The 16,085-nt window shown below is 31.4% G+C and overlaps 1 protein-coding gene across 1 annotated transcript in view; it reads right to left on the reverse strand.

Moving 5' to 3' along the window:
* The window catches only part of LOC126748316 (metabotropic glutamate receptor), an 80,639-nt gene that overhangs the window by 53,421 nt on the left and 11,133 nt on the right, over positions 1-16,085 (reverse strand). The window contains exons 3-4 of the mRNA XM_050457459.1: positions 9,824-10,005; positions 2,152-2,258 (exon numbers count right to left, since the gene is read on the reverse strand). Of these exons, the coding sequence (XP_050313416.1) occupies positions 2,152-2,258; positions 9,824-10,005 (289 nt within the window). The remainder of the gene's footprint in view (positions 1-2,151; positions 2,259-9,823; positions 10,006-16,085) is intronic.

The following is a 16,085-nucleotide window of genomic DNA, read 5'->3' on the forward strand; positions in this document are numbered from 1 at the left end:
AAAATGTTTCTTTTACGTTCACATTTAATAAATCATTATATTTACAGTTTGCCATTGACACATCTTCATACAAATTGAATATATTTTCTTTGTTTCCAAGCATTCCTATGCCAGAAACTTTGGAATATCTGATTGACCTTTTGGAATGTAATAGTTGCAATAATATCCGAGAAATAATTAAATTAACGAAACTTTGCATGTCACAAAATATTTGTCAATACAATAATTCGTATTATGAACAAATTGAGGGTACAGCCATGGGCATTTGCCTCTCTCCTTTTCTAGCAGAGCTCTTTATCAACCGTTTTGAGTTAAATTCAAAAAGTACATTCCAACACTGTCCACGAGTTATATATTAAGGATGTGTAATAGCTGTTTTCAATCCATTATTTTTACCTTTTAACAAAAAACAAATAACTTGATATAACTTTATATATATATAGAAAAGAAGCAAATACTTTTCGATACATAACTAGTGACTCTAACCATTTCCTCCAATTTTCGTTGCCATACCATATGGTCCTATCTTGAGAAAAGCTTTTGATAGGGTTTTTTCTCTAAGAATGGTCTATCAAAGTTAAGAAGTCTATGAAGATACCCAAGAGATAAAATGAAGCCAATGAATAATTCGGGCTCTATAAGATTCATTGTAACGATTATGATAAAAAGTACTTAGTACAAACAAGGAGATCAATTAATGTTAGATTTAAAGAACATGTAGCTCGTGTAAAATATAGAAGAGTTGAAAAATTTAGCTAAACATGCTTTAAATACTGGCCACTTTATACGAAAAGACAACTTAAAATTACTCAAACCAATTAATAACAATCAAAAATTTAGCAATTTTCAAAAATCAAACAAGGCCACTTGTGAGTAGGTTTAGGTTAGTTAATCTTCTCCTGAAGATGCTTACATCGGTAGCGAAACACGCGTCGAGAATAAAATAGAGTTTTGTTTGGTGGGTGGTACACCAAAGGTTTTAACCATAAGACAGCTATTCTAAAAGCTGTTTTTTAGCGTAATTTACCCAATAACAATAAAAAAAACTTCATTAAAAAAAACAGTAATTTAGTCACCGTTCGTTATGATACCTTAAACTGAGATAGGGATATAAGAATTAAAAAGCGAAAACCTTGAAATGTTTTTTAATATCATCAATTGATTTCAATAATTTTATCTGGATTTTCTGTTATGTTCTTCCAGCTCTGAAGTAAAGCATTTAAATTTAAAAATAATTACCACCATCATATATTTTAAAATAATTATTAAAAAAAATTACAGAGAAAAAATATTATCTATGATCAAATTGACTATGTTATATTTGTATATTTTTTACTAGTTTTTAATTTCAATAATTCGCTTTAAGGCTCTATGTTAAAGCCGTTTACATTCACTTACATATTCTGTTGTTGGAAAATGTGTATAAAGGAAAACAGCGAGAAAATTTATTTTTTTTCAATAAGAAGAAGTGTATTCTTACATCCTTTTAAAGAACCAACAAGCATTTACCAGAATTTTTTTCCTGCGATGCGGATTTATTGTGTGAAATATTTTAAATCTGCTTAAAGGATTCGTGACCAGCACCAGTTTACTTACATTTAAATATTACCAAGATCGTTTCCTTCAAAAAAGGTTTTTAGGAAAAATATAGGGAATAATAAATGTGACAATTATTCTATTATGTCCTTGTTAGATTTTATTGTAAAAGTCGGCCGAGGAAAAATTATCTACAACTAAATTTAAAAAATAAAAATTATCATTTAAAGAAATCATTTATTTATGTATTCCTTCTTAATGCCAGGAAGAATTCGATTAACGCTCTTTATAAAGGAAAATTATTACTTTACATGACTCCCTAAGGACTTAAAATGAAAAAAAAAATTTAAACGTGTTGATGATCAAATAAAGGAGAGAGCAAAATAAAAAAACCACCCTTTTGGGGATAACGTATCTTGTAATGAAATTGTAAAAGCCCTAGGGGGGGAAGAGGATAAACAAAATTGTCACTTAAATATTTCATTGCTCGTGTTAAGTGATGTAACGCTCATGGAACTTTAATGCTCCAGTTAATTTTTTTTTGCTGATAAGTGCTTACGTCGCGATATAACTGATGTATATAAAATTGGGTAAATATTTAAATTCAATACTTACCCTATAATGATATCCGGAAGAGTTGGGTAAGCGTTGGTAGTTTAGAATATCATAACGTGCAAGGCCATCACCGTGCTTATCAAATTTCACTGGACTTCCCACCAAATCTGGAATAAATAGAAAAAGAGTCTCTAGAGGTTCGGGTGAGTATAATATACTACTTCTAAAAAATTATTTTTTATTTATTAAAAGGGGAGGATTAAATTGTGGGGAGTTTCTTCATGCTATGCAAATATTTTGTTTAACTGCAATTTCTATAAAACTCTTCTGAAGAATTAAAAAAGACTTTAAGGAATTTTTCTTATAATAGATATCAAGTTGCTTATATATACTGAAAAATATGCAAATATATTTGAAATTTATAAAAAAAATTAAATCAAGTGCAGATAATAAAATAAAAAACATCTTTAAATGCCTAAGATACAAAAAAAAAACCACGTCCATCCAAAACATTAAATTTCTATAAGAAACTTACATTGCGGTCAAGTTCCTGGATCAAAATTGAAATTAGTCGAACCGACGTTTAACTAAAAGTTTGATATTTTATGGTATTTTATTATTTTTTTTTTAAATTTAAATGGTTAAAAATTAAAATTTAACTTGGAAACTAGTACTTAGTGGTGTTCGCTATTGAAGTGGTTTCAGTGGTTTCGCTTGTCTTTAGTCAGTTGTATTGTTGTATCTTGAAAACTGTGCATTTCCGGACTCATGTTTATAGAAACTTTTTCTCATATTTTTTTACAAGAAATCACCCATTGAAATATCTCCGTCTATTTTTCGAACACCCTGTATACTTGGTGTCCAATATTAGTCAAACATTCTATAATTATTATGTTAATTATTTAAATGATTTTTAATAAATTTGACTTATATTAATACATTTTTAAAAGTACTTTTGGAAGTCATAAATTTCGGTAAAATCGTGTTTTTTTGGGTCATTTATAAAAATCTACTAGTGTTTTAAAGTCGAGAAGTAGAAGCTTCATTATTTTAAAAAACGAGACCCCGATCTTTTGATTTGATTTCTATTACCTTTGTGTTATTTAAATATCCTAAGATTTCACACTTATTTAAATAAAAAATAGGTGCCAAAGAAATAAATCAACATACTCCCATATTTGATACGCCCTTTTCTCTCACAAGTCATTTTCACCGTAAGCTTACCTCTATTTGATTTACATAATATTATATATTTAAATTAAGTTAATGTCGTAATAAGTTTGTCAGAAGTAAACTTAGGAACAAAATATTATGTCACCTAGAGAAGGATATATCAAATTAAATTAAATCAAAATATGCTTTATTGTTACAACAGAAGCTGTTTTTTAAAAAGAAAAATACATGGTTCATTCATACAGTAATTTTAAAATTCTACAAATAAAATTGTTTACAGCGTGGATGACAACCAATAATATTTATAAATACACATACTTATATATTTTTTTAAATATAAAGCACCATCCAAAATAAAATCAGGGAAAACGCACATAATATGTATAATCACTGTAAAGCTCCGAAAGGCTGTAACAAAACAGATTTTTTGACCAATAATGATGTGGGGTTAGGTAGATGCAAATTGATCTGCCAGAGTCTGCTGATATCTTCGTGATCCCACGGATTTTCTATTAATAAATTATGAGGATTTTTGTGAATTATACTGGTGAGTTCAAGTATATAAAGACAAACCAGTTTTAGAATATTTTTTTTGATCAAACTTTGGCAGGAGTCTCCAGGTTTTGCCTTACAGATGTATCTTAAGGCACCCTTGTGTATGATAAACAGCATCTGAATAAGATAGTTTGTATAGCTGGTAGTTGCATTGCCCCGAAAATAGGTGCCATGGTCCGACATGGCATCTGTCATTTTAGGAAAGTCATCGTTGACGTTATATTGCTCGAAAACTAAATTGGAAGACCAATCTATCTACCAAGAAATATGCCTTTTAGCCACTGTTCAGCATTTCTATATTCACTTTTAATTCACTCCTCATATTAAACGTAAATCCGTCGGTAAATTTTATGAAGAAAATGATTTATTTTATTCGGTCAGAGAAGGAAGAATACAGTACTGCATCTTTGCATCATCGTTTTATTAATGGGTCCTATGTCCATGAATAGTCACGGCCAAATGCTTTCACGAAGTCACCGAACTCTTTTTCCAATTTTAGAAAAAGAAAAACATACCCATCATTAACCAGTATGAGAATCTGTCATTTCTAGAAAATGTCCTGCATTTCTGCATGAATTTTCATTGAACAGGTGAGAAACAAAACAATAAATTGATGTCGGGTTTTCTGGCCAAAATATGATTTATCTACCATCGTTATAAATATAAAAGGCGAATCTCAAAACATTCCTTTTAGTGAACTTTTTGGTGCCAGAAGTCAGAAGAGTCCTTTTCAAGATTTTGAAGCTTATATTGCACGTTTGGTTCGACTGGCATATCTAGATATCTCCGCAAGGATTATGAAATTGTCAGATTGGCAGTTAAGCATTTCTAGATGCACTCCTTGATGGTGAAATTAGGCAGTTCTTCCTACTAATATAACCGCTCAAGCTATAGTAAATGCAGTAACCAAGGCTAGGCTCGAATCCAAAAAGTAGTTCCAGCCGAGGACTACTTTGAGGAACTAGTCAAGCGGATCATTGAAGGAGGTTAATGGAGGACGCCAGGACCGCGAGTTAGTATGAGAGACGCAAATATGGCAAAGAAAGTCACATAAGAAGACACTGCTCAGAAAACGAGAGTTTCACTTCCAATAAACTAAGGAAGGTTGATGCGAAGCGGTGATCGTCGAGCTGTCTTCGGTAAGTCGTATTAAGAAGACCTTGTCCAAATGACTTCAAGCTTTGTGACTCGATAAGAGCGAAATTACAGATCTCCCCATTACCGACCTAAGTTCCTCACAAATCAAACTCGCAGCGTAATAACTAGAAGATAATTGGCTGGCAATATCAGTTATGTGCACCTCAAACTTCAGTTCACAGTGTATAGTAATTTCAAGAAATTTATTGCTTGCATGTTGTTCTATCGGCTTATTGTCAATAGCTACACCATCTTGTACTCCTTTGAAACACAAAAATCTTGAGTCAAACGACTGTTTTATCCTCCGGAGGTCAAGGGTCCGGAGGTTGTTGCAAGTAATACCTTACCATCGGAATTGTGCCAGAGAATAGTTGTGTTATCGGGAAATAAAACGACCTCTCCTCGTATATCAAGAACAGCAAAATCATCAATTTAAGGGAGGAAAAGTATTGCATCTAAGACCTTGAGGTGAGGTACTTCGGTCCTATAACATATATTCATATTTAGAATAGTTAGAGCCCACGGATACACGTTGTCCGTGACCATGAAGGTAACAAGAGAATCAAGACAATGCTACTCCTCTGAAACTGTACTGTTGAAACTTCCGAAGCAGTATCCTATGATTAACGCTGTTGAAAGTTGTTAGTCAGGTCGCAAAACATTGCCAGGAAAGATATTCCACTGATATTTCCTTATAGAGGTTGTAAAGGAAGTTTTATATAGCATCAGTTGTATTTGAATTTTCTTAAAAGTCAAACTGGGTGCGGCTTAGAACGTTATTTTGTTTTAGAAAGACTTGCACTTTTGTAAATTAAAATCAATTGGTTAGTTTTAAACGGAATGTATCCGTTGTCCAGGTTGAGCTTATTACCTGAACCAACTTCCAAGGCAACATCAGGCAACTTGCCTCCCATCAACAACAAACTTTTGTTGTTTATTGGAGATAATGTTTTCTTTAGTTTAATCAGATCTCTATGAAAGAAAAAGAATGAGCATTCAACCAGTAGACTTGGCAAAAAAGTAATAGGATCAAGGGTGGGGTTAAGATGATTTTAAAGGATTTGGGCTATGCCACAGAAGAATCTGTTAATGTTATCTGATGTAACCTCAGGAGAAATAGAAGTTGAAAGGTACTTTTTTTTCAAATGTCATTCACAATATCCCAGCTCTCTCTTGATTTATTAGAAGAGTTGTTAATGCGGCTAGTGAAATATGCTTGTTTAGAAAGTTTTATTAAACAATGGTATAACAAGAAGTAGAAAAGATGAAAATTAGGGTAGTCTGTATATTTTCTAATGAGCGAAAGTTTTTTGAGGGTTTTTTATCACCCTTAGTAAACTACGATCTGTTGCAACCCAAGTTACAAAATAATCCCATTTTAAATATAATTCATTACGTCTTTTGTTTCTTTATATCCAATACTTTCCTTATTCGAATCTGAATATTTATAGATGTTAATAAAAATATTTTTATAATGTTTAACTAAAAACTTAAATTCAGTAACGTCTAATTTGAGTTATTTCTCATTAACGGTACTTGCAAATGAATTCTTCCTAATTTGGCACAAGGCATAAATATTCAAATAATTTTCATTTGCTTCCTTCTATCTCAGTCTCTGAGATATATGGTGTATTTTATAATCTGTTATTTACACACCGAGTTTGAAGGTGTAACAACTTACTGTGATTTTTTAAATTATATATTATTTTACAAATATTTTTTTATGCTGCAATATAATGAAATCTACACCCTTTTCCTTTATATGTAATTATAGTTTTTCTCTTAACATCATTTTAGAAGTTAAAAAAAGTCAGATTTATCCGTATATATGGAAAAAACAAATATTGCGGGCAGAATTTATCTGGGCAACTGTAAAAATTTGATTTTCGTTTCTGATTCTGTTGCTTACTTCCATTACGTGTCTTCAGTATATATTTTTTTTAATTGCGCTTCTTCTTGAACTTTCAGTATCTATGAAAATTAATACATACCGTGTTAACAAGTAACTTATATAACAATTTTAAAAAAATTAAACCAGGTCATTACAGGCAGGTATATTTATGTATTTATTTCAATATATTAACGTAAAATAGCAATAAAAAAAATAGTGCGCTTGAGACCACACGACTTAAGTAAAACTTCTTTAGTTTCCTTAATATGCATATTTATGCACGATTTCTTAGATGATAGTCCTGGAGCACCACTTTCATATTCATAGTCTGTATCACTTTCTGCCATAGTTTCTTATTATTCACCCGAAAATTCACAAAATATGAACTTTAAGATGAATTTATAAGTTTATTCACTTTAAACGTAGAATAATTAATACAGTGAACAACAAAAATTAATTTATAAAATTGTTGAAGAACAAAATGAAATTACGAAATAATTATGAAATCACCATTCGCGTAACGCTAGCAAACTCGCAAACGAACTACTGACTGATATATATATATATATATATATATATATATATATATATATATATATATTCCATGCACTGGCTATAAGAGGAAGAGAGAAAGAAAATGTGCGCGTGCGTCTCCCTTGCTTCTACAGTAAAATACGAACCGTGTCTTACCATAATTTAATTAACCACCCTCTACATGAGACGTTTTTAGTAAGAATTTTTTACTTACTAAATAAGACAAACTATATTGTTTTCCCCATTATCGCTAATTCAAAAAGAATCCGCATATTCTGTTAGATAAAGCTGAAAGCTAAAAAAAGAATTGTCGGTAGCAATGTACTATAAACGAATAAATCATTTAAGCCGAAATAGGTCAAACAGAGATCTGCTTACTTCTACCTTTGCACTAGTAAAACTAAACCGCACACTTAACTCTACGGTTCCTTTTAACCAAGAATAGAATTTTATAGGCCTTAAAGCGTGTAGAAAATTTACGAGAAAACGTTCGTAGCAAGACCAAAAAAGCAAATTTACCGACGCCGTTTTACTACTCTGGATAAAGTAAGGCCTAAATGTTTTTTAAGTATTAATTCATACTTGAACCTTTAAAACTGAAACGCTTATTTCTTAGTATAAGTTACTTCGGTGGTATGAAATTAAATTCTTATTGCCCTGGGGACCTAAATGGTGTTAATAAATCATTCATAAGGCCTCGTTCATTTAATTATTGTAATATTTCTACCCCTAAATACATTATACTGGTGTATGACAATTAGTTTTACGCACAACCCCGCATAAGTTATTTTACATTATATAACGTTTACCATAGGCGTTTATCACTGACAATTGCTCTTGGTAAGTAATTAATGCTCCAAAATTTAAATGTTTGCAGGAAATGTTTTTCTAGTTAATTGTTTTACCTAATTTACGGGGCCAGATTTGACTTCTGTAGGTTTAAAGAATTTATATTTTTAAAAAAGTAATTAATATGCCATTAAAACGTATAAAATATTGCCAGACTTTATATGCTACTTTAATGATAGAGCTAAAAGTACTAAGTACCATATGCCTTGGGATTTAATAGACTATCGACGGTTAAAATTTTTATTTCATCCCTAGAGCCATATAATAGGGTGGTAACAACTAAAATACACTATTAAGTATTAGGGGTAGGAAAGTATCACATATAGGGTGGCTAAAAGCTTTATTATTTACAGAGTTAAATTGTCACACAAATAGATACTTAAATTACGTTTTAAATCACATACATGGGTACCAAAACTTGTTTTCTTGTTTAAAGCTGAACTTTCCAAAGTGGATTATAAAACGGATATAATATATCACTTTGATTTGCTAAATTGAAGCATTTATCCTATATTTAGTTTTGTGACAATGTACATTAAAAAGTGAGTTATTTCTAGCATTGATCGCCGAAATATGCTGCAACTAGGTCAGGTATATCTAACGTATTATATAACAAACCCCAGTAAATCCATTGCTCTATTGCAGCCTTAATCAATATACGTTTGAAAAGTAAACCGAGTATCAACCAGATCCTTAACACTTTAATAAACGATTATACATTTAGCTAAAATGCATGCAATTATGGACTTTTTTTAAGGGCAAAAACTAACTTTCTCAACTGCTTGGAAAAAATAAATGATTACTTTATTGACTTTTTATTGAAAACAGCTAACCGTTAAAGTGAAATAATGATTCCTCAAGAAAATCATAACTACTCAAACTATCTAAAAGTTCTTAAAAAAAGATATGCTGCTGATAACTGCTCTTAATCTGTCAAAGGCTTTAACAGAATCATTATAAATTACATCAATGAATTATATTTGTTACTCTATAATACCTCTTAGACATTTTGAGATCAATAACGATTTTTATATGAGATCCTGTTTCTAAAGTCACAAATATTGCTTACTTATAGGAAGTGTTTCAGAATTTAATGCTTATTCATAATAGCGTGAATGCTTTAAGAAGACGAGCTTATACGACCGCATATCTACATTCGGCAAGTGACTTAAAATTAAATATCCATCAATGCTAACCCTCCTACAAATTGGGAATTCAGTATTCTTTTATTTAAAATAGTCAAAGAATAAATAACTTTTTTTTAAGAATTTAATAATCATGTTCATAAAGATTATGAATTACTCAATAAACCGGTTCTAAAAGGTAATTTTCTTTCGCCAAACTGTGGCTACGCCGTGAGATTTACGACTTTTTGTTGCAAAGAATAGATTAAATTTTCCTGGTGTATGATAAATTCCGTTTCGTATGCATAGTACATTGGAGGTGCTGATAATAACGCTTATAATTATTGGGCAAATGACATTAAAATTATATGTTAACCAATGAAAATAGAAAATTACTTTTTCACCTACAAAAATACTACATATCTATCTAGTATTTATAAGGGTTACAGGATGGTGATGAAAAACTTACCAGTAAAATTCAAATTCAGGATGTAATTTTGGTAAAATTCGCCACCATCGTACTGTGCCATAGTGGGACAAACACCATAATTCTCGTACTCATAGCACACATCTTTATGAAGTCTGTCTAGTGCCAATGCAAAAGCAAAAACAGCATCTACCACAAATTGAACTTTGCTTTCTTGTTCGTATCTGAAACAAAAAGAATTAAATTATTACTGATAAACTATTGAACATTTTTAAAACTGTGTATATCCAATGAACTTTTATTATTTAAAATTCAAATGGATGTGTCCAACGAATTTTCCATTTAATTAAATAAATTGGCTTTTTTAAATTAAAATTTAATAAATCTCTGTTCGACAAAGGTTATCAAGTGTTGTTATGCTGCTATACACCTACACCAATTTATAAATAAAATCTTTATTAATTAACGAAAATAACAGGCATTGATCGTTCTGGCCTAGTTTCAAGACAAAGACAGATTTGGGAAACTTGCAAATGAGCACGAAAATGGTCGTCGCTGAAAAAAAACCTAAAATAGAACCGCGCTTTTATCGTTTAGGAAATAACAATAAAGCAGTTAGCTGAAATTTCCTATAGGAAAATAAATATGTTAATAATATGTATTTATTCGACTGTATTGGTATTTATTTCGAAAAATCTTATATAAGACGAAAACTTGTCCAACAAAATGTTGCACTTACGAACTTTTATCTGCATTCGTAATATTCACGTTCACCATGCTCGGCATATAAAAATTCGCAATAGTCAACATTTCGCTGCACATTTTAACCTTTATCTGTCAGGACTTTTAAATTCTTTATATGCAACGACACCCTGAAAAAGTGTTAGTGTTTAGAAAACCGGCTCTAATCAGTGACTGCTGTTATTTTTCGCCCGAATGGGCGAAGGGTAAAAATTCACCTCATATTTCAACGCCCCAGTTATATTTGTTTCCTAGTTTCGCCTTTAACAAAGGACATTTTTTTCGGAAGGTTTTTTTAGGAAGAGAAATAATGATTTAGTGTCAACATACACCTCATTTCAAATTATTCGTTTTTTTTTAAACGTCGCATTAATAAAACTGGAAGGCCACAGAAGTGGTTAGATGGGAAGAAGTATGAGAAAGGTGAAGCTTCAATTCAATACACGTTGCTTAATGTCAATCATTTAGTAAATTAATATCTCCTTAGGTAAACTCTAAGAAATTATTGACTTTTCTTGACGTTAATTTATAACCCATCTTGCTGTAGCTGATAATTATGTGGCAAATAATCCAACAAATAATGTAAAACTCCTATGAATAGTTTCTGGTTCACGCAGCCAATTTATGATTATGAGTTTCAAATCTTTAAAGAATTTTGGTAAAAAAAATAATAAAGTCTTGGTATAGTGTTTGTAAAGCATGTATTACCAAATAAATACTCAAATCTATGCGAAAAACCCTAAGTAGAGACTTGCTTGATTTTTCCGTCTGTGGAACTTAAGATAAAGAAGTACGTACAGGCTACATGTCCTTGATAAACTGGCTAGACTAAAATACACTGGTAGTTACAGGGCGTACAAGCATGCTCTCTCTTTTTTGATGAGGTGTGAGTGACCCCTTATGGCAGGGCGAGGTATACAGATAGCTTCTGAATGAACAACAGAGCTGGTGTCTTCAAAGATAAAGTATTAGCTATGGTTAAGGATGAACAGGAAATTTAAACTGTGGATACTGAAAAACAGTCGTCTCAATCTGCTCGAAAGGCAGAGCTACAATTAAGGATATTAGGACCGAAGCTTACTAAGTACTGCCTCTGCTTGGACTTCTGAACTTTAGTTAGCCTCTACTCAGGTAATGGTCATTATAATGAATGCAATTAATCGGCATTTAACACTCCGAAAATGGAATATGGACCACCTGGTATGACATATATAGATCGGTCCTCTGCTTATCTCACCAGAAAATTACACTGAACCTGAAAAAGCTTGAAATCGAATGAATGTTTTTAACTGGAAACTGGTACTTAGGTCGTCATCTACACACTGAACAACTCGAAGTACCGTCACTGTTGGGTAGAAACTGCCAATCATGTCATCATGAGACATATATGCACAACATCTTCTTGCCAATACACAATTTATAATTCAATAATTCTTCCGTTCATTTATTTATATTTATAAAATAGTAATAATTAAGAATTAGTCTACAGATAGATAAAGAATATGAATTCTTAATTCCGAGTGCTGTAGAATCTATAGCGTAGAATAAAAATATTTATGGCATTTATGGATTATATATAATATAATAATTATATTGCGATTAAAATTTACTTTCATCCCTAGTTCTTGCATCTTTTTTTGTACTTGCCTTAATTCTTCTTCAACTGTTGCTTCGAAGTAAGTCATTAAATGTTTCTGTTTCATCTCCAGATCTTTTTTAAGTTCTAAATCTCGTTCCTCTTGTTTTCCGTCTCTTTGTCCTGCTTCTTTTTAAGATTATCTTTAAAATTCAGTCTTCTTTCATTGTCTTTATAAGGTGTTCCTGTTTTCTGTCTCGGTCTATTTTTTCTTTCTTTAGGTCGGATGTAATTCTCTCGTTCTTCTTTCTCTTTTCTCTGTTTACGATCTTGTTTTACTCTCCGCTCATTAAACTTCTTAAAACTCTATTAATTTCTTAATCTCCATCTTGGATTACCTCCTTTCAAACTTTGGCATACGCTAAATTGGGTTTTCCAATATTCTTGATTCTGATACCAAGTGTAACATAATTTAGGAACACATTTACTCCAGTAATACATTTTTATTTCAGGAACACACTCTTTTTTTATTGATCACGTGAAAACATTCACCTGACTTGCATTGACTGTCGTTTAATTATTCCTGAGGTAAACAACAAAAGTGATTAAAATGAAGACCCATCGCCCAATTGCTTAAAATTTATCACAATTATTAAGTGACAGTTGATTTCAGTAAAACGATATCAAAGTAAAAAAAAAACTATTGTGTGATCAGACGAGAGCTATTGGTAGCGCTATTGAACATTTCCATAAATAAACATATACCAAGGTGGTTTCAATAGCTACAAGAGTATCACTTTACGATAGAACAGGTTGAACATAGGAAAGGCGAACATTATCGAAATGCCTCTGCATTATCCAAACGACCTTGTATTGAAATATGCCAATAGAAATATTTGCTTATCATCGTATTGGCATTAACAGTCCTAAAGAGTAGGAAGCAGCTAGTATAATTCAGGATCAGTGTGATGACCAAGTATTCAGCCTTATTAATGAACTGAAGTTTCCAGAAATTTAAAAGCCTAAATGAAAAAATTTATCTGACGAATATCCAGAACTAAAAGCTTACTGGGCTCAATGGAATTCGTTGGTTATACAAGATGGATTATTTAAATCTGAGCCTGGGAGAGCGTGTATGGAGTAGAAAAGAAATATATCTGACAGTCCTTCCTCGAAAACAGATTCCGGAAGTTATTGCGGCCGTCCATGGTGTTGTGAGAACCGGAACCAGAGGAAAAAAAATACAGTATCTTATTGATGCACCCTTTGAACGAATTGCCATAGACGTAGCAGGACCTTTTTCTACTAGCAGCTCCGAAAATCAATATTCTCTTATTGCTATCGATTAATTTAGGAAGCAGCCCGAGGCTTATCCCATTTCAAACCAAAAAGCTGAGGTGCTATCCTAGTCCTGGATATGCCAATTTATTGTCCCCATAAAGATATGTTCAGAAAAAGGAAGATAAATTGAGTCACAAGTATGCCAGTTGCTGGGAATCAATAAGACTTGCACAACCCAATTACACCTGGTACTCCATGGAATGGTTGAAAGATTTAATTAAACTTTTAAAACCTATTTGTGATAAATTTTAAGCATTTCCAAATTGTTCCATTGGTCTTTAAGGGACCGCGTTAAGTGACATTTAAATCATTTGTCAAAAAAAAAGGAGTATGTTCCTAATATAAAAGTGTATTACTAAAGTATGTATGAAGAATGTGCTTCAGAAGAATGTGCTTCTGAATTACGTTACAATAATATATTTCTAGATATTCTTAAATCTAACTTATTATCAAATCTAAATCAAAATCTACGAATTGGCTGCTTCTTAAACCTCACTTCTTAAAGAATCTTTATCTCAATGTTTAACAGTTGTTGCAACTTTAAGAGAAGCTTGAATATTCTATGTGTCTTTTTTTAGCTCATACAAAACAAAACTCTTTTTATTATTGAATTTAATCTGCTGTTAAACTCATAAAGTAAATAAACATTTTTATAAAATTAGTTCCATTCAAATAGAATTTGTAAATTTGTAAAAAAAATTAACAAACCAAACTAGTTTAAAAATCACTTTGCCAGCAACAACAGAACAAAAGCTTTTAATTGCTAAATGAGATTCGGCGGAAAATAAATTTTCATATTAAAATTTTCATTTATTCAAACCGCCTTTTAAAGTAAACTAGTCTGGAATCCCTCACCGCTACCGTAGATGAAAATTATCCAGTGGAGGCATTTATTACTTTACCACTTAAAATATCAGCCGTCACTTCCGGGTATTCATAAAAATTAAATGGATTTAATTTTTGCATTGTGCACACAAAAATTCCAATAATAAAACTAAACTGCAAAATGGCGTGAAATATCTAAGACGTACTTCTGAAATATATAAGTTTTTTAAAATTTACGAGTTTAAAGAACTATAAGTTACACGAAGAGCCTCTATGTCAAGTAAGGGAGCTAAAATATAGTAGTAATTTGTATAATTTTAACATCAAAATTCCCTTAAAAATTATACGGCGTAATATTTCCGGAGCATTTAGTGGCGTGACGTTAAGAACTTAACCGGACTTCTTAATGGTGTGCGGATACAAAAATAAAAGAATGGAATTTTAAGAATTTTAATTTCAACCATCACGCAAGCATTATGTTCATTCTTGGGAAATTATTTTATGAGCTACATGGGGAATATAAGTGGTAAGGTGAAAATTTTAATTTTCTGAATTTATTCAATATTTGGTTCACTCATAAAAGAAATTCAGTTTATCATTTTCCTTCTTGCTTGAAAGCTTGACTTTTAAGTAATAATAACTCATTTAAGTCAGTAATTTTTTCGTGACCTAACTTAAGGTGACTAGCCTATTTTTCTACAAATACTTTTTAACACAAAAAAAAATTAAATTGTATAAAAATACTTGCTGATTTTGGTCTAGATCAAGAAGAAACACCAAACTTATCCTTTAAAGGTCTCAGTCTCAAATACCCCCCATAAAATGTATGGCGGTAAGTTTTGGCATCTTGAAACTTCCTTCCTTCCTGCTAGGTAAGCTAAATGCACATACTTTTCAAACTTTGTCAAACTTTCTGTACTGCTATTTTTGCACTTGAGAATACGAAAAGTGCCTTTTGTGTTTATGTTAATATCGAAACGATAATAGTATGCAATTTTAAAAATTTAGTTTTAAATTTATTTCATTTTTAAAGTTAAAAGAGATAAATGTGTTTTTTTATATTGTGACTTTTTGAAATACAATATACGTCAGCTCTAATTCTATCTTGCTTAAGTAGGCTTAAAGTTGTAAAATGAGAACATCGCACCCATTTAAGTTATGCATTTTTTTAAATAATACAGACCAATACTCTCAATTTTAAAAGCTATTGATGAACTAAATGAGGCAGTGAGGGCGTTAAAGGAAGTCTTCGAAAAAAAAACAACTATAGGTACCCTGAACACCACCTCAGTTCTACTGGATTGAATAATGATTTTTTCAGTCCACTTGGATAGTGTAAATACTCTCTTATACTCTCTTAATATCTTTATTGTAGAAGTGAAAAACACTGTTCGCATGCGAAAACCTAACAAAAATGGCTACATGGCTTATCAGAACCAATCTAGAGGTAGAAACATTTACATAAGTCTAAACTTGATCTGGATGCAAGCAGAAATGGAAGCCACAGTAAGAACTGATTTAGGCAAAGATTATCGAATGGAGAAAGGGACTAATAATCTAAAAAACTAAGTAGGCAAATACCGCAAAACTTTTTTGGTATATTACCACAATACTCAAGACTTAAGAAATTAGTTGAATGTGCTACAAAATGTCTTATCAACCGATCAATATAACATAATTATTTTTACAGAAACTTAGTTGCATGGTGACATTTATGATGCAGAACTTGGCCTCACTGACTTAATTTTCTACCGTCAGGACCGCTTAAACAACACCAGCCGTATATATGAAATATTGAACACGTTTTTGTTTCATTTGGTT

Source organism: Anthonomus grandis, chromosome 22, assembly GCF_022605725.1.
Source record: "Anthonomus grandis grandis chromosome 22, icAntGran1.3, whole genome shotgun sequence".
Lineage (NCBI taxonomy): Eukaryota > Metazoa > Arthropoda > Insecta > Coleoptera > Curculionidae > Anthonomus > Anthonomus grandis.